Source organism: Pan paniscus, chromosome 7, assembly GCF_029289425.2.
Source record: "Pan paniscus chromosome 7, NHGRI_mPanPan1-v2.0_pri, whole genome shotgun sequence".
Classification (NCBI taxonomy): domain Eukaryota; kingdom Metazoa; phylum Chordata; class Mammalia; order Primates; family Hominidae; genus Pan; species Pan paniscus.
Genome location: NC_073256.2, coordinates 85323421 through 85349215, shown reverse-complemented (window position 1 = coordinate 85349215; position 25795 = coordinate 85323421). Strand labels below are relative to the sequence as shown.

The following is a 25795-nucleotide window of genomic DNA, read 5'->3' as shown; positions in this document are numbered from 1 at the left end:
GCCAGATAAGAGAATAAAAGCAGGCTGCCCGATCCACCAGTGGCAATCTGCTTGGGTCCCCTTCCACACTGTGGAAGGTTCGTTCTTTCCTTCTTTGCAATGAATCTTGCTACTGCTCACTCTGGGTCCACGCTGCTTTTATGAGCTGTAACACTCACCGCGAAGATCTGCAGCTTCACTCCTGAGCCCAGCGAGCCCACGAGCCCACCGGGAGGAACGAACAACTCCAGACGCGCTGCCTTAAGAGCTGTAACACTCACCGCGAAGGTCTGCAGCTTCACTGCTGAGCCAGCGAGACCACGAACCCACCAGAAGGAAGAAACTCCGAACACATCTGAACATCAGAAGGGACAGACTCCAGACGCGCCACCTTAAGAGCTGTAACACTCACCACGAGGGTCCGCGGCTTCATTCTTGAAGTCAGTGAGACCAAGAACCCACCAATTCCGGACACAATATGTTCTAGCCACCAGTGAGGACAAAATGTCACATGGGGGGATGGTGTCACAGCTCTGTGACTAAGATCATCCCTACAACCACTTTTCAAGGCAGTTCTTAATACTCACACCCCCATGAACAGGATACCACCAAAAAACTCAAGTTCAAATAGACATAGAACAAAAGGGACCTTTCACATCATAATGCAAATGGCTTGAAGAAAAGCAGATTCGGAAGGGGAATTCATTCCTCTCATTTTGTTAAAAAGAGAGGGCCTTAAGTACCCCACTGAGTTTGGAAGTAAACAAACAGCCCCAGGGATAGACAGTAGGTGGGATGTGGGGTTAATAATGTAAGAGAAATGCATTCTGGTCTAAACCCCTTAGTATATAACTGCATCAACTTCAGGCACCAGGAGACCAGAGCCTCAGAGATAAAAATCCTGGCAGAGCATACAGTGTCCCATCTCCTCAAAGTGATACAATTAGGGAGAGAAAACAAAGATCTTGCTAATAAATTCAGAAAGAAAACATTTCCTAATCAAGAGAGTAAGTAGACTTTGGATGGAGCCAAAGAACAAAGTGAGTTCATTAAACTTATGAGGGAATCATCTGCCTTCCCTGTCTCCTTGACTTCCAGGGCCCTCTCTGTGATCCGGGACTGGTTAGATGTTCGTACGTCTTACATCCATTTGTAACCTACATCATCTCTCTGGAAGCGTCTCTGGGACTCACTGTCCTCCCTTGGACTGTGTTTCGTTTCTGAGGCTGTGACTACACAACTGCTCCAAGTGACAGTGATCGTGTAACATGGAAGAACTTCCAGCCTCTGAAATTGTTTCCATCTGTTTTCTAGATGCCTGCGAAGGTAACTGCTTAGGCTCATGAACTCCATGCCTGCTAAGTCAAGATGTGACGGAATTACTCTGGCTGGATTCCTAGCTGATCAGCCTTAATGTGAATTACTCTGGCTGGATTCCTAGCTGATCAGTCTTAATGTGAAATCAAACCCAAAGCATGTGTCCAAGCCTATGATTGCGTGGACTCATTGTTTCTTTAACCCCCAGTTGCTACGTAGGCCAGCCCTCAGGCATTGTATTGCCAAGTGATACTGCTTTTTTGCCAAGTGCAAAATGGTGATAATATGGTGTGTTGTGGTGGTAATTCTGAACTCAACCCTAGTGAACAAATAAAGCCTTCTTACTTGTGTGTCACTCGGACAGTGGTAGGTGGGCCCACGGCGTTGCTGCTATCTGCCAGCATCCCGCCCCTGTTGCCACCACTGGAAGCCTGGAGATCTCTTGGCCCCTTGTGGCCTTCATCATGACGCTTAGCAATGTTTCTTGGTTGCAACACTTGCAATTCTTCTTCTTCCAGATTTATGTCATATATTTCACCTTCAAATTCGACGGACAAGGAACGTGTCTGCCGAGTATGGACAAATCTGGGCTTGTACTCTAGAAGTAAGGGAAGATACATTACTATGGATGTCCTGATGTAGCTTACAAGGGATGAAAGTGATCACCTGGTCCAGAAGGGATCCTGGAGTGGAGAAAGCAGTCCATGCTGCATTGCTGAGTGGCATCGTGGTGCCTGCAATTCACGGTAGCAGAGGTTGTCCTGGCAGTGCCATTGCCTGGCAGTGCCATTGCCTGGCAGTGTGATGGATGACACACTTCTCTGGGCCTCCAGCCCTTCATCCGTCAAGTGAGGGGGTTAGTCCAGATGATTTCTAGGATCCTTTTTATTCATGGCAGGCTGTGAACTTCTACCTTTGGTTTTCAATGTGAACTGCTCAGGCTATTTTTTTGGATAAAACCATATTCCCAATTATGGTGTTAATAATAATGACTATCCTTTATTGAGCTTTTGCTATGTATTATATACTTCATATTTATCTCTAATCTGGAGTCTTGAAAGACAGGTATGATTATGAAAACCCTTACATACAAAAACATCAGATTGTCAATACAGGTTCATCCTTATTTTATGGATGAGAAAACTGAAGTTTTGAATGTCACATACATTTTGCAAGGTTATGGAGCTAGGACTATAATCTTCTCAGACTATGAAGTCTTACCACTACGTTGGGCTGCTTTTTCAAAGAGGCAAATGCTCTAGACAACTTCTATTTGTACAAATAGTAGAGGATTACTCTAAGAAGAATTAAATTTTGTTAATGCTTTCATCAGCCAACTCACTTTTATACCTAGCAGAGGAGGGTTAAGGCAAGGGGTGGGCGGGCAGGGATGGGGAGAGGGCGGCATGCTTTCTGGTGACTATGGAACCTTTTCAAGAACTCATGTGTACCAGATAAGAACTTTAATGTGCAAACACTAGATGCTCTTAGCTCTGTAGAGGCATATTCGTCTGGCCTTATCGCTCTAGCCTGCTGCTAACATAGAAAGAAGTGGGGCATATTGGCTGTGGAATCAGAATTGTCATGCTTCTGAGACACCTCTCAGCTGAATCCTGCAGTTTCCAGATCAGGGAGCAACCTCCGTGACAGTAGGGGTGTCAATAAGAGTGCTTACGAGTTCCATCCTTGCAGAAAGGGTGAAAACCGACTCCTGCTCTCAAATACACAAGATTCCATACAGTTTGAGAGAGCTGCCCTAGACTTGTGTTTGTGCCTAATACTGAAAAATCAATGTGCCTTATGCCCAGTGCCTGGGAAACAAGGTCGAACTTTCTGGAAGAGAAGAGGGCACTCCTACTTCTAAACTGAATGTTGCGAATCAGCTTCTGAAAAAAGAGCATGCTGGGGTCCTCGTCCCTTATTAATTTTTTTTTTTTTTTTTTGAGATGGAGTCTTGCTCTGTCATCCAGGCTGGAGTGCAGTGGTGCGATCTCGGCTCACTGCCACCTCTGCATCTCAGGTTCAAGCAATTCTCCTGCCTCAGCTTTCCGAGAAGTAGCTGGGATTACAGGCGTGTGCCACCATGCCTACCTAATTTTTTTGTAATTTTAGTAGAGATGGGGTTTCACCAGCTTGGTCAGGCTGGTCTGGAACCCCTGACCTCAAATGATCTGCCTGCCTCAGCCTCCCAAAGTGATGGAATTACAGATGTGAGTCACCGCGCCTGGCCTTATTGATTTTCAGAAATTTGATATCTTTGTGTGAGTTATTAGACCTGGAATTTTTCTCTTAGGGAAGAAAAAAAGTCTCCCAAATCAAAGATTCTTAGTATTTTGGCTTACAGATTCCTTTAAAATTTGTTAAAAATTGTTGACATGGAAACAAATGTCCATATACACATGGAAAACACAACAATTTTGGATGAAATATCAGGGCATGGCCCTAAAACCCATATTGTGGAGTCTACAATAAAAATACCTGTTCTCAGGGCTTCCATTGTTCTAGTGTATGATTTGATTTCCAAATCTTTGACATAGAATTTAATTTACTTAAATTGCTTCTTTCCAAACCAGTATAGAAAGAAATCACCATAAAATTGAGTCATTTTCCATGTTACTCCACTAGGTGGTACTAGATTCATTCTTTCGTGGAGGGTGTCAGCCCGTGGATTTTCACATTTATATAATCGTAGGTTTCTTATAGCTATTAAGAAAATTCTAGGAAGTATTTTTCATACTGAATGCAACTAGTTTGTTCCTGCCAATCAACGAGATCCAATGATTTGACAGAATTAAAACATATATATATTGTCCTAAAACAGAGATTAAAATATATGCCTTAAAAAAGTGTTTATGCTTTTCCTCTTAAAATTAAATGCATACACACTGAAACCTTGTATTTACTATTTTTTAAAAGCAACTTCAGGCAGACAAGTCAGGAGATGTTGGCATTACGATAAAATAAAATGGACTTAAACCATATCCTTTACCTTTTGGAATAACCATTTTATAAACTCTTTTATGTGTGCATATGTTTTGCATCTGGTGCTTTTATGAACTATATTTTCATTCTATGCTTAAGTGAAAATGTTTACAAAGCAAAATGTCACATTAATCTTAGCTTTCTTATTTTAAATAGAGCAATGATGTGCTTTTAGCCTGAAAATGATGCATTGATAATATCTAAAATGTAGAAGGAGCAACCCTTTCGTCTCTCTATTGTTTATTCCCACAGGCCTAGGCCACCACTGAGATGGTCACAAAAGCGTGGCTTACTTGGAGTCCCCTGGTTTCTCAAGAATTGCCGTTGACTCTTTCTTTGGCTTCTGCTGGCACGGTAACCAGACTCCCTACAACTGCACTCTTTGTCTTTGTCATGGAAGCCGCGAGCGTAGAGGTTCCGCGTGCTCTGCCGGACTGTGAGCAGGTCACTGGGTCCTTTACACTTGTGAATTCGAAGCTTGCCAGATGTATCCTCAATGCATTGCCACTTCTGCAAAAGCCAACGTGAAAGCAGTTTACCGATTCTGCTCCAGGTGTTATTTATTAAGAGCTGCTGCCTTAGTTTTTTTCTTTTTTCTTTTTTTTAGAAGCACTGGCAATATCATTAAGGAGAGTGAATGGAGAAAGGCAAGCTTTTAAGTGACCCTGCAATAACTCGACTCTCAGTTATTTCTTTCACTGTAGGCAAATACAGATGACAACGAAATCATTGGAAATCAAACTACCTCAATGACACTAGAGCCAAAAACTGATATATGAATCCTTAGCACGCAGACTAAACAGTCTTGAATGAAACATGTAAAAGCCGTTAGTTCACCAAGACACACGGTGCAGCTGTCAGGACTGCTTTCACCAGACCCCTCTTGCTCTGGAAAAACAAACTTGGCTGCTTTGTTCTCCGCTCCTGAATTTCTAATGTGAGCCAGGGAAGAATGGCACATGAGGAAGACAGAGATGAATTTAATTGGAGCCCATCATGGGGCGAGCCAACTCTCATATACCCCAGACATTAGCAAACTTGTCAGGCTTTCTTTTGTGTCTTTTCTTATCCTTCTAAGAACATTGTGATATGGACAGAAGACAGGGAAACCCTGGGTAGAAGAAGGTAGTTTCCTGGCAAAGGCCTCACCCTCAAGCCCGGGAACCTACAGCCCTAAATGGGGACAGGGATTCCTGTTTTTGCACCCCAAAAGTTGTTTTTGGCCTGCCATGCCACCTATCCTGTGCCCATATAAACCCTGAAACCCAGGCTCCGGAAGCAGACAAGGAGATGAGGAGACAAGCAGACGAATGGTGGAACAAGGTGGCAGAGAAAGACAGAAGAAGAGGAACGTCTGAACACTGAGAGGAGCTTGGCTAGGGGTGGTCAGAGAGGAGTGTGGCCATCCAGCGGCCAAACTGGGGAAGATCATCTTCCCACTCCATCCCTGCTTCTGGCTCCCCATCCGTCCCACTGAGAGCCACCTCCAACACTCAGTAAAACCCTGCATTCATCCTTCAAGCCCGTGTGTGACCTGATTCTTCCAAGAGCTAGGCAAGAGCTTGGAATACGGAAAGCTGTCATATTGGCCCTCTACCCTTGTCAAAAGGCAGAGGGTCCATTGAACTGGTTAACAAGCTGTCTGCAGACGGCAAGGCTAAAAGAGCATTGTAACACTGGGGCCGTCGGCACCTGCCCCTAGATACTACCGCAGGGCTGGAGCCCAAAAGACTCGCCCTGGTTCCTGTACCTGCCTATCTGCGTGCTCCCCCTCTCATCAGGGGTTTGAGCAGTGGTGGTGACCAAGCAGGCATGCCACACCCCTGTTGCACATCCTGTGAAGGGGATCAGGGAACTCTGCAGTTTCAACTGCACACTCGGCAGAGAGTGGGCATGCTGCTATGTGAGACAGAGTTCACTTCCCAACAGACACATACGGGGAGCTTGCACTGACTTTTCTAGACTGAGCCTTCTAACATGCCTGCCACAGATGCTGCAGGCTTACATCCAAGTAAATATGACATTGCCTCCGGACTAAGTGTCCTTGCACTTACTGAATCTCAACCTGGCTGAAATAATAGCTTTTCACCCTGGGGGTCATTTCCTGGGATCCTCCACATCTTACTTAAAGACTGAATAACTTCTTTTACATTTTATTTTCCCCCTTCTCCCTACAAAATTAATTTGGGAGGCAGGAAGAATATTTAATTTTAAGTTGGCCACAGTTGTCACAGAGTTAAAATATAGTGTTATCACACTTTTGTCTTTTTTCCTTTCCATATAGGTCTATCAGTTGTGTACCATTATCTACTGAAACTTTTCTTTATCCTTTATTGTTTTTGTTCATATCTAGTTAAAGAGTGAGAAACTCTTCTTTAAATGGGTGCATTTCTAAACTATGGACAGAACAATACTATCTGCACTGTAAAATTATGTTTTTTTGTGCCACGTATATTTTCAAATATATTCAAATAAATAAATAATTATTAAATAAAAGATGTTCTTTCATGCATCATTTAAAAGGATCTCATACCTCCCTCTTATACCAGTACATATTTGGGGTGATATCTTGGTTGCAAAGTGTCCTACTGCAAAGTAAAGTTTGGCCAAAGGTCCCAGATGGCTTTGCTGATAACTGACACTCGTGTACAAAATGATATGCAATTATTCATGATGAACCAAGATGCAGAGCCATGGTTTGCTTTCTCTTAAGGGAGTTGTATGTCTTCAATGTATGTTGAATTATCAGAGCTGCTTTTTGGCTTCTACTATATAATCCCCAAATCCTAGAGATACAGGACTTCTTCTATGATTTTGCTTTAGCCCCCTATACTCTTGGTACTACTGAATTTGGTTGTTTCAAGCCATATCAGGGTACAGCCTTTTTTTGTGGATTGGCTAGGATGTCTTGAACGTTTAACATCTTCATCCAGAGAAGCAGGAGCTCAAGGGACAGACAGGTGACTAACGAGTCATCCCTCAGCATCCACTGAGAATTGGGTCCAGGATGCCCTGCAGATACCCAAATCCACAAATGCTCAAGTCTCTGATATAAAATGTAGTATTTCCATTTAGCCTACATACATACTCTTGTATACTTTATCTCTACATTACTTGTAATACCTAATATAATGTAAATGCTATGTAATTAGTAGTTATTCTGTATTGTTCAGGGAATAATCACAGGAAAAAAAGTTTATGCAGGTTCAACACAGACGAAATCATCTTTTCTTTTTCAATTCTTTCAATCTGCAGTTGGTTGAACCCACAGATGTAGAACCCACGGATACAGAGGGTGGATTTTACTTACAAAGCCGCAAAAAGGCAACACAAACAAGAACAGCCTAAGGACTAAGTTAGAGATGATTTAACTTAAAAATTGTGAAGTCAACTTAATTAAACACAGGAAGTTAGGTCAGATGAGTGGTTCTCAAATTTGGCTGGACAGAGGGACTTTCAGAAGCTCCCCAGATGATTCTAATGTGCAGTTGGAGTTCAGGCCACTGCTTTACATTAGCAACTGCTTACTGGACAGTTTTGCAGCTGGATTCCATGGGGAAGGCAGGAGGGATATATTTAAGTCTAAGTAGCTCATATGCATGGGTCTTTGAGAGGGATGCGTGTAATTGGTGGGGGTGGCATGTGCAAAGGAAGCTGTGTCTAGAAATGTACTGATGTAAGCAGGTCAGAAAATGACTCCAGTTGGATGGATGAATACTATCAGTGCACCTATGCTTTCAGGACTATGTGCGTTGTTTAAGTGAAACCAGTTATCCTTGTGCTGTCTCCACAGTTAGTTGATAAGTGACAGAATTTTGACTTAGCTGAAAACTGCATGCGGCCTGTTCATGATTCTGCCATTTAATGTGGAGATCAGTGGTTTCCAGGCCTGGGTTTGTGGCACTCACAGACCCAATTATAGCATTCATGGCTATCCAATTAGCTTTAGGATGTGCCAAGAAATGATCAAAAAAGTTCTCAGAGCTGGGTGTGGTGGATCACACCTACAATCCCAGTAATTTAGGAGGCCAAGGCAGGTGGATTGCTTGAGCCCAGGAGTTCAAGAACAGTCTGGGCAACATGGTGAAACCTTGTCTCTCCAAAAAAAAAATATATATATATATATATATATGTGTGTATATATATATATATATATATATATATGGCTAATCATGCTGGCACATGCCTGTGGTATATACATCTAAGCATGCTGGCACATGCCTGTGGTCCCAGCTACTTGGAGGGAGGCTGAGGTGGGAAGATCACTTGAGCCCAGGAGGTCGGGGCTGCAGTGAGCTGAGATCATGCCATCATGCTACTGCACTACAGCCTGGGCTCAGAAACTGACAGACAACTCCATTAACATATAACTATATGCTATATAGAATTATTGCTGGGGAAAGTGTTGCCAAAATAAATAACTTTTCGTAACTTCGCAAAGTTTGGGAATCAGTAGCATTTGAGTGTCTGTCTGTATGTATATCTGTCTTAAATCCAAATGGTTTAAGGCTTATCCATCTACCTGGATGATCTCTGCCTCTAGCATTTAAAAATGAAGAGTTGACTGCTTAATGCCTAGAGAAGCAAAATAATCGGCTAGTGAATTCACAATCCACAGCCAAGTGGAAGCATAAGAGGTGCTCCATCTTCTATCAGACAGGAAAATATGGCTAATTTTATTCTTGAGGCCGGGTGTGGTGGCTCACGCCTGTAATCCCAGCACTTTGGGAGGCCAAGGAGGCTGGATTGTCTGAGGTCAGGGGTTCAAGACCAGCCTGGCCAGTGTGGCAAAACCCTCTCTCTACTAAAAATACAGAAAAAAAAAAACAAAACGGCCGGGCACAGTAGCTCAAGCCTGTAATTTCAGCACTTTGGGAGGCCGAGGCAGGTGAATTGCCTGAGGACAGGAGTTCAAGACCAGCCTGGACAACATGGTGAAACCCCGTCTCTACTAAAAATACAAAAATTAGCTGGGCATGGTGGCACACGCCTATAGTCCCAGCTACTTGGGAGGCTGAGGCAGGAGAATCACTTGAACCTGGGAGGCGGAGGTTGCCGTGAGCTGAGATCATGCCACTGCATTCCGGGCTGGGTGACAGAGCAAGATTCTGTTTCCAAAAACAAACAAACAAAAAACAAAGAAACAAAAATTAGCCAGGTGGCGGCGCATGCCTATAGTCCCAGCTATTTGGGAGGCTGAGGCAGGAGAATGGCTTGAACCTGAGAGGCAGAGGTTGCAGTGACCCGAGATTGAGCCACTGCACTCCAGCCTGGGTGACAGAACAAGACTCCATCTCAAAAAAAAAATATATATATATATACACACACATATATATGTGTATATATATTTATGTATATAAATATATATACACATATATATGTATATATACACACATATATAATGTGTATATATATACACATATACACACACATATATGTGTGTATATATACACGTTATATATACACACATATATGTGTATATATACACGTTATATATACACACATATATGTGTATATATACACACATATATGTGTATATATATACACACATATATATGTGTGTGTATATATATATATTATTGAAAAATAATGGTCTAAAGTCTTTTTGTGGATCCAATTTATATCAACTTTAGTACAAATACTAATTTTTAAAGCACATGACTATAGTGAAAACCTGTGGTTTTTATAATCACAATGCATTCAAAGAATTCTGCCTATTTTGTTTGTTTTTGCCCTGGAGGAGCTGAGGGTACAAGTAGATTCCTGTAGAACACAAAGGTGTAGGCAGAAGTTTTAGTGACTTAGGCTATTTGGAATCCTAGTTGAATTTCCCATTAGCCAAATTCTTTGTTGGTTTCCTATGGGATAGAGATGAAGAGAAAAGGTGTTTCCTTCCTGAAGAGTTGAATTTCACCACGCTGGATGTCTGGCACTGTCCTTGGCTATGATGATGTATCATACGAAATCAAATATACATACATATATGCATATATGTCTACACACATGCATACAAACATATTATCCATGCATACTACATATATACATATATCTACACACATACTTGGATGAAGCAAGAGCCATGAACAAAAATGTCAATTATTTTTTCTACCATGGACCCTTTGAAAAAGTCATAGACCCTGTTAGATAAAGTAATTAACTAGAGGCTTTGAAAATCTTCCTACTGGCAAGCATACTAGGAATTTTAATGAAATGTAATTATCACACATTGCCACAGCCATTTTAGAACTCGATATCATGACAATTTTTATGACTGCACAATAAAACCTTGAAATAGCTGCAACTAAAGTGGTGATCTTAGAGAGTTTATAGAGGGAAGCAGAAAAAGAGAATTTTTAAAAGAATTGCTCTGAAACTCATGAAGCAAGCCATTTAAATAGTCAAAATAATGAGAAGAGATGTTTTTTGCATTGCAGGAGAGTTTCAGGAATCAGATGAAAGCCTGAGCTCAGGTGAGGCACCTGCTAATGGGATGTGTGGAGTCAGCCTCAGAAATGAGCTTTGTTCAACAAGTGCCCTTACAGAAACACAGCTGTCACACTGTCTTGCTATTATCTATGCTCTTGAAGTTTATCAGTAAATCAGTTAATTGCCAAATCTGATTGTCTCCATCTTCACTGATGGTTCATTCCTTCTGCAAATTCTCTTCCTGTTTTCTGCAACTACATTATTTCCATTCTCCTTCTGTCTGATTTATCAGTCTGTGCCAATAATTTAGCACACAGTCATTCCACAAATATTTCTGCACAGCAACTATGGGTGAGGTGCTAGATAAAACTATTTAAATAATTTCTTAAGTTGTTATAATTTTCTTTTAGCCTTTCCAACTATGGTGGAAGTTGGAATTAAGGGCAAGGGCCATGTCTCATATTCCTGAGTCATTCCCAGAAGTTATCTCAGCACAGAATCACTTGGTTAGGTAATTATGTGTTAGTGTTTTTGATTGATTATATCTGCCTGTATATAAATAACACCTGATGAAGAAGAGAAGGCTGGCAATTTTGGTATGAGGATACAAATGGTGTGCAGCTAGTTTGGTGGAATCAAATCTAATGAGAAATATGTCAAATGCATTTCAAACAATTTCATTCATCATCATCTTGACTACCATGATTATGATCATTTATTTAACTCTTGCTTGATAGCAGGTACTGCTCTAGAGCACTCTTTATGAATTTTTCATTTAATCCTCACTACAACCCAGAGTGCTGTCACAAGTCATTTACTGAAATAGGATTTCGTAGTAGTGAATATTACCTATATTCTGTCTTGGACTTGGAATGGTGTTTTTTACTCATCGGTGTGGCTTAAAGGAAAAAGTCTGGATTTGCAAGCTCAAAAAGCCTGGATTTGAACACCAGCTCTATCACATGGCTATGTGGCCCTGAGCAAGTAAGCTATGCCACATTAGCCTTTGCAGAGTTATGAGCATTAGCGATAACACACGGGAAGAACTCAGCACGTGGCAGGCACTCAACAAAAGCAGCTGCTATTATTATTATTATTATTACATACATACACCCACACATGGTTTATTACTTAAAGAATGTGATCTAATGTGTATTTGATAAGAGGTAGCCATTTTTAATGGAGATGAGTATTGGGTTGGGATTCAAAGACCTTAATTTTAATTTTTTTTTTTTTGCTGCTAACTCTATGGCTTTGAGCAAATTGCAGAATCTCTTCGTTCTTCTGGATTCCACATCCGATAAAATAATACTTGCTCCTCCTGGCTTCATGGATAGTCATGAGAATAGATTGTTTGAGTGTTTTGAAGTTCTAAGGAAAAGATGTACTATATGAACCTAGAGCAGTACTATAATTGGCCTTTAAAAAGTTTATCCAATCCTGGGCAAGCTAATGTTTTCTGGTGGTAAACTGTACAAAATAATTATTATTTAGTGAGAGAGACAGAAGCTTTGAGTCACCCAGATCTTGGTTTGAACTCAGGTTTGTCATTCTTCTAGCTGTGTGACTTTGGTCAAGTTATTTTCCCATCTGAGCTTCAGTCTCTTCATATCTAAAATGGGCATAATATGTATCTCATAGAACAGTTTTCCATGTAAAATACTTAGTGCAATATTAGATGACCTCTGGTTGCTTTTCCTTCCTGAAGTATCCGCTAAATAATCATTATAATTTCTGCATTTTGAATTGCAAATATTTCTCAGATTGGTTAAGGATGTTGTTCTCTGTTCTTACTTATGCCTACTTGTGTCCATTTTCATGAGTAAGAAACAAAAAAAAAAAAACCCAAAAATTGGCTACACCAAAACAATATTAAGCAAAAAAAAAAACAAAAACCAAATCTGTAGGCATCACATTACCTGACTTCTAATTATACTACAAGCCTGTAATTACCAAAACAGCATGGTACTGGCATAAAAACAGGCACATAGAATGGAACAGAATAGAGAACCCAGAAATAAAGCCAAATACTTACCACCAACTGATCTTGGACAAAGCTAACAAAAACATAAATTGGGGTAAGGACACCCTATTCAATAAATGGTGCTGGGAAAACTGGCAAGCCACATGTAGAAGAATGAAACTGGATTCCTATCTCTCACGTTACACAAAAATCAACTCAAGATGGATCAAAGACTTAAGTCTAAGACCCAAAACTATAAAAATTTGAGAAGATAACATTGGAAAAACTCTTCTAGACATTGGCTTAGGCAAAGAACTCATGACTAAGACCCCAAAAGCAAATATAAAAAACCCAAAAATAAATGAATGAGACCTAATTAAACTAAAAAGCTTCCGTGCAGCAAAAGAAATAATCAGCAGAGTAAACAGACAACCCACAGAGTGGGAGAAAATATTTGCAAACTATGCATCCAACAAAGAACTAATATCCAGAATCTACAAAGGAACTCAAACAAATCAGCAAGAAAAAAGCCAATAATTCTATCAAAATGTAGGGTAAAGAAATGAATAGACAATTCTCAAAAGAAGATACACAAACAGCCAACAAGCATGAAAAAATACTCAACATCACTAGTCATCAAGGAAATGCAAATTAAAACCACAATGAGATACCACCTTATTCCTGCAAGCATGGCTATAATAAAAAGTCAAAACAAAACAAAACAAAACAAAACAATAGATGTTGGTGTGAATGTGGCAAAAAGGAACACTTTTGCACTGCTGGTGAGAATGTAAATTAGTGCAACCATTACAGAAAACAATATGGAGATTCCTTAAAGAACTAAGAATGGAACCGCCATTCAATCCAGCAATCCTACTACTGGGTATCTACCCAAAGGAAAAGAAGTCATTATATGAGAAGGACACATGCATAGGCATGTTTATAGCAGCACAATTAGCAATTACAAAAATATGGAACCCAGCCTAAATGCCCGTCAACCAACAAGTGCATAAAGAAAATGTGGTATATATACACCATGGAACACTACTGAGGCATAAAAAGGAACAAAATAATGTATTTTGCAGCAACTTGGATGGAGCTGGAGACCATTATTCTAAGTGAAGTAACTCAGGAATGGAAAACCAAATATTTTATTTTCTCACTTACAAGTGGGAGCTAAGCTATGAGGACGCAAAGGCATAAGAATGATATAATAAACTTTGGGGACTTGGAGGGGAAGGTTGGGAAGAAGGTGAGGGATAAAAGACTACAAACTGGGTACAGTATACACTGCTTGGGTGATGGGTGCACTAAAATCTCAGAAATCTAACTAAAGAATTTATCCATGTAACCAAAAACCACTTGTATCCCGAAAACTATTGAAATAAAAAGAAAAATTAAAAAAATTGGCTACAACTTTTTCAAAGGTGCACTGCAGTGAAAGCTTAATTTTATACATAAACACACACTAGTTCTTGGTTACCATATGTCTTATGACATGGATTTGGCCATAATGCAGGTCAAATCATGTTCTCTGAAATGTCACAACTGTATAGTAATTTTGTGATAAACTGATTATTATTCATGCCAACATGAACATCATAAAAAAGTTACCTGCATGTGGACATGTGTTTAAAATATTTATCTTAACACTGGGGAATATACAAAGACCATATTCACATCTTTGTCCAAACTGCTACTTAGCTCAAGTCATTGTCACATTTTCTCTCACAAATATGAAATAGTGTTACTTGTGCCAGGAGGATTTATCTCCTGGCCTGTTTTCTTTGAGATGGTGTGAGATGGGAAAGAGAGGGGGACGGAAAACAGAAAAGGAGAAGCAGAAGAGAGAGAAATGTTACCTATTATAGATTTTAATCTAGATAATAACTTGTAAAAGTCAACACTGGAATGTTGGAAGATGTATGATTATTGTAATTCCTAGAAAATGAAATTGGTAAACTGATCTTGGCCAATGATTGACAACCAGCATTTGTTGAGTGCTTTCTATGGCCTAGACATTGTCCCAGATGCTTGATACATTTAATTCATATAATATTTACAACAGCCTATGAGGCAAGAACTATTATGATGCCCATTTTACAGATGAAGAAACTGAGGCAGAATTAGGTTAAGAAACTTGCACATAGGCAAATACCAAGAAAGCGGTATATCCAGGATGTAATCCCAAAGCACCTTGATCAGGATACTGATGAAAAGGAGAATGGTATGAAGGCAGTATGAGTCTTCAGGTGAGCCTTAGGTGAGAAGAGAGAAGTAACAACATCCATGCAAGTGAGAAAGTGGGATTCACATGTAACATTTAAGAAACATAGGGGAGGACCTGATTAGGATGGGCTGTTAGGAAATGGTGGAAAAGAAGACACAGTACAAATTAAGCAGAATGGGGCTGTATTATACAGTTTATGAGTAAAATGCCTATTCTCATGTTTGTCTTTTTTTGACTTGTTTAGAACAAATGCACAGAAGCCAAAGATTTAATTAGATGCACAACTGTTCATACATGAGCTTCAGCATGGGTTGAAGAGGGAAGGAAGCAAGGTTTAAAGGCTGAGTGGTCCACAATGGACCCATGCACAGAGGAGAATTCAGTAAGAGGATGGCACTGGGAGCTCAATCCTTCTGGATGTGCCCTCTGGAATCAGGTTAGCCAGGGGAAGATGTCTATGAGCCATGCTGCCATTTTGACCAGAGTTCAGTGAGTTTTGGGAAACAGGTTTGTCTGCTTCTGGAAAACTAACAATTCTAGGAGGATCTAGATGGTAAATGTCTTATTATTCATGCTCTGCTGATGGTCACAAAGGGTCAGAAGGATATACGGCCAGAGAGATAAGTTTTGTATAGGAACAAAGATCCATCCTGGAGCTAAACCAGTTTCCACTCAACAAACTACATTCTATTTCCGTTATAATAGCATCAGCTTGCTTGATGCAAGGGTCCTCACAGATTTTTTAAACAAATGTTTGATTTTATATTGATCCAATAGTAGAAAGGCAAACTAAATTGTAAAGATGCTGGAATTCAACAACTCATCAAAAGGACGTGATATTTGCCCTATCAAAACAAAGCAGGCTGCTTTTTTCCACTTAAATGCCAGATAATATGTAAACTGTATTTCAAAATTGGATGCCCAGGGAATTTCTCTTTTATGTAGCTCCTATTTAAGACGTCAATACCTATGCCTAGAAGAAGAAGAAAAACCAACCCATTAATGCTCACTTGACATTTGTGGATCTCAAGCTTGTCTGCACATAGGAATCATCAGGGGAGCTTGGAAAAAACACTGGTACCTGGGTCTCATACCCAGAGGTTCTGATTTAACTTGCCTGGGCTGGGACTTAAACATAAGCATTTCTAAAGCTGCCCATATGATTCTAATGTGCAGTCAGGGTTGAGAACCACCGTGAGTGGCAACTGCCATTCATAGTTTCAAAGGGAAAATCTGTCTTGCAATTTTGCAGTGGCAGCATGTTACAGGGAAGAAAGTACTCAACGTGAAGTGAAGAGATGCAGGTTTTGGCTTTGGGTTTGTAGCTTAACTTTTCCGGACCTAAATTTCCTTATCAGAAAAATGATACCATTCAACTTAGAAGATTTCTAAGATTCCTTCAAACTTTGATATTCTCTGGTTCTAGGCCTGTGATTCTTAACCTCGTTAAAAAATACAGATTCCTTGGCCTCACTTCCAGACATTTTTAACCTGGTTGGTCTGGGGTGTGCATCAGCATTTTTCAAATGCCACCCAGGTGAGTTTATTTTTTATTTTCTGTTATTTTAGTTTTGTTTTTCTGAGACAGGGTCTCACTCAGTCGCCCAGGCTGGGTTGCAGTGGCACGATCATGGCTCACTGCAGCCTCGACTTCCCAGGCTCAAGCGATTCTCTCACCTCAGCCTCCTGAGTAGCTGGTACTGCAGGCACACACCACCACGCCTGGCTATTTTGTTTGTGTGTGAAGACGGCGTCTCCCTAGGTTGCCTAGACTGGTCTAGAACTCCTGGGCTTAGGGGATTTAGAACTCCTGCCTCAGCCTCCCAAAGTGCTGGGATTATGGGAGTAAGCCATAAGCTGCCGTGCTCGGCCCCAGGTGAGTTTAATGTGCTGCCAGCATTGAGCATCACTGCTCTTTGTTCTCTGTGGAACAAACATGCTTTAAGAAAGAGGTCGAGATTTGCCCCTCAGTATGCACATGTGCATGTGTGTGATGGTGTAGGGGGATGGGGAGTGTCTGTACATAAACGTGCCTGGGGGTGTAACGCCCAGCTGAGAGAGTGGTGGGAATTCACACTCCGTCTCATATTAATTCAGGAACGTGGAAGTAATGCAAACACATATGTCCATGTTGTCTTAATTAGTCCCCGCTGGTTGTTGTGTTCACATAGTCAAGAAGTGATGCCAAGTCTCTGGGATTCCAGCCCATTTTTATTCTTTTTATATTTATTTATTTATTTTGAGATGGAGTTTCGCCATTTTTGCCCAGGCTGGAGTGCAACGGTACAATCTTGACTCACTGCAACCTCTGCCTCCTGGGTTCAAGTGATTCCCCTGTCTCAGTCTCCCAAGTAGCTGGAATTACAGGTGCCCGCCACCACGCCTGGCTAATTTTGTATTTTTAGTAGAGATGGGGTTTCACTATGACTATGTCGGCCAGGCTGGTCTGAAACTCCTGACCTCAGATGATCTGCCCGCCTCGGGCTCCCAAAGTGTTGGGATTATAGGCATCAGCCACCGTGCCCGGCCTCAGCCCATTTTAATTCTTATTGGCTTCATAGGAATGAAAACAGCAGGTAAGATGGCTTGGAATAATAATAACACCCAATATTCGCACACTAGAGAAAATTAATCTCAGTCTCACTTTAGTACATTACATGTATAATATCACTTAATCCTCACAAGGGTGAGGTTAATTTTCTCCATTTTAGAGATAGAAAACCTGAGACTCAGGAGAAAGTAAGTGACCTATTTGAGAAGACACAACTAGAAAGTGGTGGTGGCCAATATTCTAACCCCAACCTTTGGATCTCTTTTCTCTGTTGACTTACCTCATGCACCCAAATTGACTCCACCAAACAACCTTTAGGTGACCCGGCACAAAGATGTGGTAGGAGGGGGGCATTCACTATCTCTGGGATTAAGAGTGAAGAGAATGGGGCTAGTCATGCTGATTTTCCCTTCGTTCCCCATGGAGGGTCAAAACCTGACTGTGTTGCCTTGGAATGAAGGCCATTCACCTTGTTAAGAGGAAAAGAAGCAGGGTGCATGCCAGGAGGGACATCGAGAGAGAGCAGATTCCCAGCAGGTCAGTTCTAGCCTCCGCTGCCACCTCAAACCTGAACAATTCAGTGTCATTATTCTGAATTTTCTTTTTCCTTTTTTAAAGGCAGGGATACTGTCGCCAAAAACAGATAATCTTCAAAGTAGCCAGAAAGAAAGAGCAAAAGGCCAAGATATAAAAAGTCGATAGAACACAACAGAGCTGCCTGGGCATGGAGGCTCGCTCCTGTAATCCCAGCACTTTGGGAGGTCAAGGTGGGTGGATCACTTGAGTCCTGGAGTTCCAGATCAGCCTGGGCACCATGGCAAAACCCCATCTCTAAAAAAGCACAAAAATTAGTCGAGCATGGTGGTGTGTGCCTGTAGTCCTAGCTACTCAGGAGGCTGAGGTAGGAGGATCACCTGAGCCCAGGAGGGCGAGGCTGCAGTGGGCCATGATCACGCCACTGCACTCCCGCCTGGGTGACAGAGTAAAACCCTGTCCCAAACAAAACAAAACAACAACACACAACACAGCTATCAGGTTTGACCCACAGATTCAATAACTGCTTTAAAGATTAAGGCTCAAAATTTTCTTGAAGTTCTTAGATTCCTAAGCTATGGTTTGAGGGCCACCAGTAAACATAATCGTGGGTTAGAATAGTGCTTCTCAAACTTTAGGGAGCATCAGAGTCACCTGGAGGACTTGTTAACACACAGATTGCTGGGCTTCACCCCTAGGGGTTCTGATTCAGAAGGTCTGCAATAGCCAGAGAATTTGCATTTCTGACAAACTCTCAGGGATGCTGATCCTGCTGGTTCGGGATTAGAGTAACAATTCACTAGTGCTGTGGATACACTGAAGCTAGAGACAATCAGAAATACTCTCCAGGTCTTCACTTCTAAAGCTCACTCAGGCCCAATGTAAAGAAATTCTATAGAAAGAAATCACCATCAGGGCATAGCCTAATTCTTTGTTCCACGAATTCAGGCCTTTCTAAAAGAGACCATTGCTGACGTTCTCATATATCCACATAATGGATCTAAATTCAGACTGATTCACAGAGAAATGAAACAGTGGAAGAAAATTCCAGATATGAAAGCATTTCATGTGGCCAAAACAAGTTCAAAAAATATGAAAAAGCAAAATTAAGTTTGTAACTTTTGCAACTCCTGAATAAAAGTAAATTAGTCTATTGAGGCTAGCTCATAAAAATCATCTTAGAGCTACAAAACAATTCTGAGGTTTTATTCATAATAGTATTTGGAGCTTTCATAAGAAAGATTTGAAGACTTCAAATTAAAATATAATGAATAGGTCTCAGCTTTTCTCCACTAAACACTTGAAAATTAAGATGTACTAGAATGTAGTGAAGGCTTAGTTTTAGCCCTTCCTTCAACAGCTCTCCCTCCCTATCCTCTTCTATTTCAAAGGGATCCTGTGTACAAGAAAGCATGAGGAAATGCAGGGTATAAGGATCAAGTTATTTATTATGAATGTCTATTCAACAAGCTAGATACCATATAATAAGCGTATAATGAGTGAGGCCATTTTAATAATAACTTTGTTACCTACTCATTCCATGAGCCTGACATCTTGAACTGGTGTTGGTGAATTGTGTGGATATCTAGAGGTCAGTTAAGTTAAAAAAGACTCACAGATTTGAACTTCTCTTCACCTGGTTATTGTAACTTACCTTGGAAGGCAGCAAGTGGCCTGAGTTTTTGAATCAGACAACTCCTGTTTGAATCCCAGCTGCCCATTTGTAAAATGGAGATGCCAATGCCCACCTCACTCTACAGATGTGAGGATTAAATTGAGTAAATGCTACAAAATCCTGCGTACCGTGCTTGACGTAAGACAAATGCTCACTATGTGTTAGTATTTTTCACTTTCCTCTGATTTTGTTCTCAGCTGCAATGATTTGGGCCAAAGTTCAGTTCCTCTTGTCATGACACAGCATTTTCTTTTAGCTAGCATACATTTCAATCAAGGGCATTTAAAATCAATGGTTTTAAACTGGTTTAAATTCATACGTACTCACTTTCTTTAAAAGCAATGTTGATTCATCACACAGTATTTCTTTTATTCTTACTGATAATAACTGATATTCTGGGTAGCTCTGGGGTCTATAGTAATATTTCTACTAACGAAGAGGATCTATTCTAATGAAATATTTCATGCCAGGATCTTTGTGAGCAGAAGTAGGAACAATAAACAAACAGAGTATGGTTTCTCTTCTCATTCCTCAAGAGCCTGGTCACAGGCTCTGTCCTCTACTGGGGGTAAGATGACATCCGACTTTAGCCTAGGGTGAAGGCCCCATCATGTCTCTTGGGGTGGTTCACTGCCAAAAGGCTCAGCACGTACCTGTGCTTTGACTAAGTAGCCTTTTGGCAACTCTTCAGTGACTAGTTAACAGGGACTATAACAGGAATCTTCTCCTCAGAGGAAACCAGTGTCTTTTGGCATAGAACTTTCTCTGAGATCATCATCTTTTTTAACTGGAGGGAGCCCAAGTAGTAATGGGGAGGCCCAGCCTGAACCAGTTATGTAATTCTGTCCGCGCGGAGAGGTGTCTCAATGAGCTTGCCCTCAAGGCCCCTAGGAAAAGCTTATTTATACACAAATGTACATTCTTTTATATGTGGATAATTTTCTAAATTAGAGATGGAGAAGCACATGAGTGGTGGTAAAGAAAGCCTGCATCACTCACCTGCCCCGGTTGTTCACAGGCTGTCTGGTACCTGGCCTGCTGGCACAGTTCTTTGACCCGTTCGTATTTGGGCAAGTGATTTGACTGTTGGATATTCTTGCTGGATTCTTCCTTCTTACGTAGAAATTTGCTTCGACAAAAAGGGAAAAGCTTCGTACGTGAGAAGTGATCTGAATTACGGTCCCTGAGTCCTGCCCCCTTTTTTTTTTTTACCCTGTCACATGACTCCACATTCTTTAAACAGCAAGAAATAGATGTTAAAGCTCTGTCTACAGGAGTTCAACATTTGATGGGTCCTTTATGAAAATGACAAACTGGGTAGGATGAAGATGAGAGGTCAGGAAAAGATTCGTTCTTCCCAAAAGCACTAATTTCAAAATTTGGGCATACGTGTTTCATTTTACACGCTCAAAGTTCCTTTTGCTAAAAAAATTATATAAATATTTTCTCTCTCCTAATTTATGTACAGAGAAAAACAAGGCTATGGGCATTAATGAACCAAAAGGGGAAACCCAGAAGTGACAATGGAAATAATTACAATGGCATACATGTATCTATTTAAAACTAGGAAAGGCACACAAGGAAAAGAAGTAGGAAGTAGGAAGAAGGAAGAAGTGTGCCGGGTGAGGCTTGGAGGCAGCTTAGAGAAGAACGTGGGGAGGATGGTAGAGAAACTCAATCCACTGGTCTGATTAGAAACCAGCACTGAGAAATGCAACAGTAAACCTATGCCCATGATAAAGGCTTTGGTCCAAGCTTATGAGAATTTATTCTTTTCGGGGGATGTGGAGTCATCATTCTCTTGCTTTTTTTGTATTTTAAAAATTGATATATCACAATTGTACATATTTTGGGGGTACGTGTGATATATGTATACCAGTCTACAATGTGTAATGATCAAATCAAGATAATTGGGATATTCATCATCTCATTTATCTTTTCCTTGTGTTGGGAATATTGCAATTCTTCACTTCTAGCTATTTTAAAATATACATAAATTATTGTTAATGATAATGTCCCAACTATACTATCAAATTCTATAACTTCTATCTAACTGTGTTTTTGTACCAATTAACCAACTTGAGGGTTATTCTTTACAATTCTGATCCAGCAATTATTACTCTATTGACCACTACAGAATAAGCAGCAAACCATTCAATCTTGTGACTAGGTTTACGAAATCTGCATGCTTAGTAAACAAAAATAAGGAGAAAAAAAATACTCAGCAGGGAAAGCTGCCCACTAGGACTGGTTCCCAGAAGCACCCCAGGAACCAATAATTACCCTCTTTCCACTAGGAATGTATCACGCCAAATTTTGGCCTTCTTGTTTGTTCGAAACCTGAAAGCAAAATGATAATATTTACTGTTGGCATCTGGACGTTTTTCCAAACGGATCTGTGCTAACAGCTTATTTAAAGAAACACCTCTCACTTCCCACAGACCATGAGTGCATCTCCATCAATATGCTATTCACAAGCAGCTGAGAAATGCTCAGCTTGGGGTGATCCTTGTGGGCAAGGCATATTCTGCCTCCATGTCTTCAGCTGCTGGCTGGCTCTGGGCACCAGCTGGAGCTCAGTGTGTTTGGGGCTGGCTGAGAGGAGGAACAGTGACGCACCTGTTACCTGGCTTTTCTGGGTCCAGAAGTTTGAGGACAGACTTGCCGTCCACATCAGGAGGTGTGTCGAGCCCAGCAATATCCAGGATCGTGGGGGCCAAGTCAATGTTGAGAACGATCTGTGGGACTCTGTAAAGGGGCACACGGTGATGGCTGAGATCCAATGCCAGGGGAAGGTGGCACTTAGGGCTGCTTTTTCTACAGCAGTGACTCATTGGCCTTCAACTCTTCTCACCCTCTCATCTGGTCTCCTAGGCATGGGTAGTTGTGTGGCAAGGGTGGGTGTGTGATCACAGCAATGGCACTGAGCAAGATTAACTGAATCTTGCCAGGGTCAGGCTGGAGAGATGCCTGCACCCCTGTGTTCTGACCACATCACCAGGCAAGATGCAGCCTGATACATGGTTTTTGCAGCAAGCATACTTTTGCTTAAAACCCAATAGTCCATAACTTTTCCGTTGAACAAGAGCTTTAAAATCAATATTTTAAAAAAGGATGTACAATTTTTACAGTTGAATTCAATCTATGCTATCTAGTCCTTAAAACATAAAGCCTTCTAGATATAGATCTGACAATTCCCAGGGTGTTTCTAATAATCTTAGGAAGCACAATAACATTCTTCAAAGAAACCTTTCTTACTTCAATTGCCCTCTCTCCAGGATGTAGTATGATGCAGCAGCACATGAGGTACACGGGGGAGATTCAGAACATCTGGGCTCTGGGCCCCACTGCCACCACTTCCAGAATCAGGGATCTGAGAGGGGCACTGACGCTGTCTGCCTAGCTTCACTGTTACATCAGGGGTCCAGGCTAGATGCTTTTCAAGGGCCATTCCAGCTTCTGGATTCTACTTCCACTTTTTCTTTTAGTCTTTCCATAATTCTTTCATGGATGCAATCCCATTTTATTCAAAACATCCTGAGATGATTGACAAGGCCATTTTATGATGGGAAAATAGGCAAGGCCATTTCATGATGGGAAAATAGAGATGCAAAGAGAAGCAGTGACCTGCCTACAGTGACAGAAATAGCAGCCTAGTCCTTTAGCTCTTTTTCCTTTAACAGAAAAGCCAGCTTTTAAAAATTTATCTTTTAAAAACATTTCTTTCGGAATAATTTTTAAAAGTTAAACACTAAAAGGATGGTGTCAGTTTTTTTTTTAAATGACAGCGTATCTCTGATTCGAAGAAGGGTGATATCCCAGAAGATCACATCCTGTCTGTGCACACAGACCAAAAAGACATGGATTCCAGTCAATTTGAGAGAATTAGTCATTGATACACTTATTTTTCCTTTCTCTTTAAGTAGTATACTTGAGCTAAGTTAAGATGTGGCAGGGAGGAAAAGGTTTTCATCTTCAAAATTAACCAACCTACACACATCCTTTTTTGTTTTGGATGAAAGGAAACCAGATACTGAGACTGGTAATTGAATTATCTTAGACACACATGAGGTATGACAGTTGAATGTTGCAAACAGAGAAATACGTACATTGATCCTGGTTCTACACTTGGACCACGAATAAAAAAAGGCACACGAATATCAAAGTCATATGGCATGGATTTCCCCTTGACCAGTCCAAACTGCCCAATATGGTAACCATGGTCGGCGGTGTAAATGATGTAAGTATTCTCCAGCTCCCCCGTCTCCACGAGCATGTTATACAGCTGAAATACAGCAAAGGAACAAGTCAGAATCAATTGTGCTGGTATAAGATGATGCTCAATAGTGTTGCCACAATTGCCCCCAAATCTTTTTCCTGTTATTTTTAAAAGGCAAGAGTTGCTTTAATAACATTATCCACATTTTCTATTTGCTTACAGTCTGAGAGGGAAAGGTCCAATGGTAAAGTTGAAACGTAACTTTTTGGGATCTAGCACATTCTACTTTTAGGCTTTTTGTTTGCTTGTTTGGTAGAACAAAAAAACACCCCACACAACAACCTCTACCATCAAACTTTATAGGTTGTACTTTGAAAATCCATTGTTAAAATTATCATCACATATCTAATTACCAAGGGTTAAAAACAGGCTGCTTCTGAGCCTGATCCAGTTAAATCCAGCCTGAGGCACGTCTTGTTTGGCTTATACTATGTTTCAAAGTTCAGAAAATTTCAAATAAAATTTTTTGTGTTTCTGGCTTCTTTAAAAAAGTCAGAAGACCTGCTGATACTTGATCCACATTTCTACATGGCAAAATTTAGCTGGAGCTGAGTAATTGCTGTTCTTTAGATGGGGCCCTTAACTTAAAGTTCAAGTTCAGCACAAGCTCCATCATTCTTTATTGCCTTTGAGGATGTGGCCCCTGATCTACGCTGATTTGATTTTTCTCTCCTCTTTTTTACTGGCTCCATAAGAAACCAACCCTGGAGAGGTAGATGGAATGAGGACAAGATAAGGGAGGGATGATTAAGCCACTAAACACATACTCTCTCTCTTTCTTTCTCTCTCAAAATGATGCTGGAAAATGAAGGGGAAAAAACCAAACAGGATTGGCAAGAATAAGTCTACACAAAGGAAGCTGGGCCAAAAACTATCACTGAGGTAGGTTCATGTGCTTACCCTCTCCACAGAATCATCCACTGACATCAAAGTCTGGAGCCTTTTGCGCTGTAGAATGTTTGTAAATTCCATGTGGATGGGCAGCATTGGTCCTGTGTACTGCATAATCCAGTGTTTATCCATATTTGGTGCATAGTTATAACTAGGAGTTCTGAAAATATCCAGAAAGGAATCTTACTATATATTTCTTACTTAGTCTTTTAGGAAAATATCTCGAGGTTGTGAAATAATCATTAAGGAGAGATAATTGAGACACTGCTAAAACATTTTCCTCTTCCAACTATCTTCTGTTTGCATTTATAAGAAGATGAAGTCTTTACCACCCCAAACAGCAAATATCCTCTGAAGGTATATATATTCAAACATATAAAACCATGACTGGCAGCTGAACATGTAATTAGAAGTTCATTTGGGTTCACTGAATAAAATGTGTAAGAAACATACCAAGATGATTATGGTTATGTTACAAATCTACAGATAAAGTCTCGGTAAGGTACAAGGGAATATTCTCATATGATGTTAACTCATAAAAATTTTATTGCTAATGAGGCTATTAAATGTAGTCACAAATATGTTATGTGGAATGATGAATCATCATTTCAACACATTTTTTTCTCCTGAATACTTGAGAAGAGTATTTTATTGATTACTTACATATCTAGTTTTTATGAGTTTTTTATATAGATGCCATTACTTTAATTGGACTTGTGGGAATGATAACCAAATCTACTTCCGCAATATACATGTTTACCAATAAAGCTATTCATTTAATAAACAAATCAATATAGGTGCAGGGAATAATTTCTGTAAGCCACAAGGAAATTGTCCTATTGTTCCAGGATAGGTTAGTTCAAGTCTATATTTAATCTACTGCAGAGATCCACATGGTATCCCATGCCTTCCACTGGGTACTCAAAAAAATATGTCACCTTCTCTTGATGTCTCACCCAACTCCCTCA

At 40.6% G+C, this 25795-nt stretch overlaps 1 protein-coding gene across 10 annotated transcripts in view; it reads right to left on the bottom strand.

The window, feature by feature from the left end:
• Positions 1–25795, bottom strand: part of SULF1 (sulfatase 1) — a 201954-nt gene that overhangs the window by 43004 nt on the left and 133155 nt on the right. For all 10 annotated transcript variants that reach the window (XM_063606807.1, XM_063606806.1, XM_063606811.1 and 7 more), the window contains 7 exons: positions 24837–24987; positions 23767–23942; positions 22277–22405; positions 21941–21997; positions 20657–20786; positions 4572–4788; positions 1642–1894 (listed from right to left, as the gene is read on the bottom strand). In XM_063606807.1, coding sequence (XP_063462877.1) covers positions 1642–1894; positions 4572–4788; positions 20657–20786; positions 21941–21997; positions 22277–22405; positions 23767–23942; positions 24837–24987 — 1113 coding nt within the window. The remainder of the gene's footprint in view (positions 1–1641; positions 1895–4571; positions 4789–20656; positions 20787–21940; positions 21998–22276; positions 22406–23766; positions 23943–24836; positions 24988–25795) is intronic.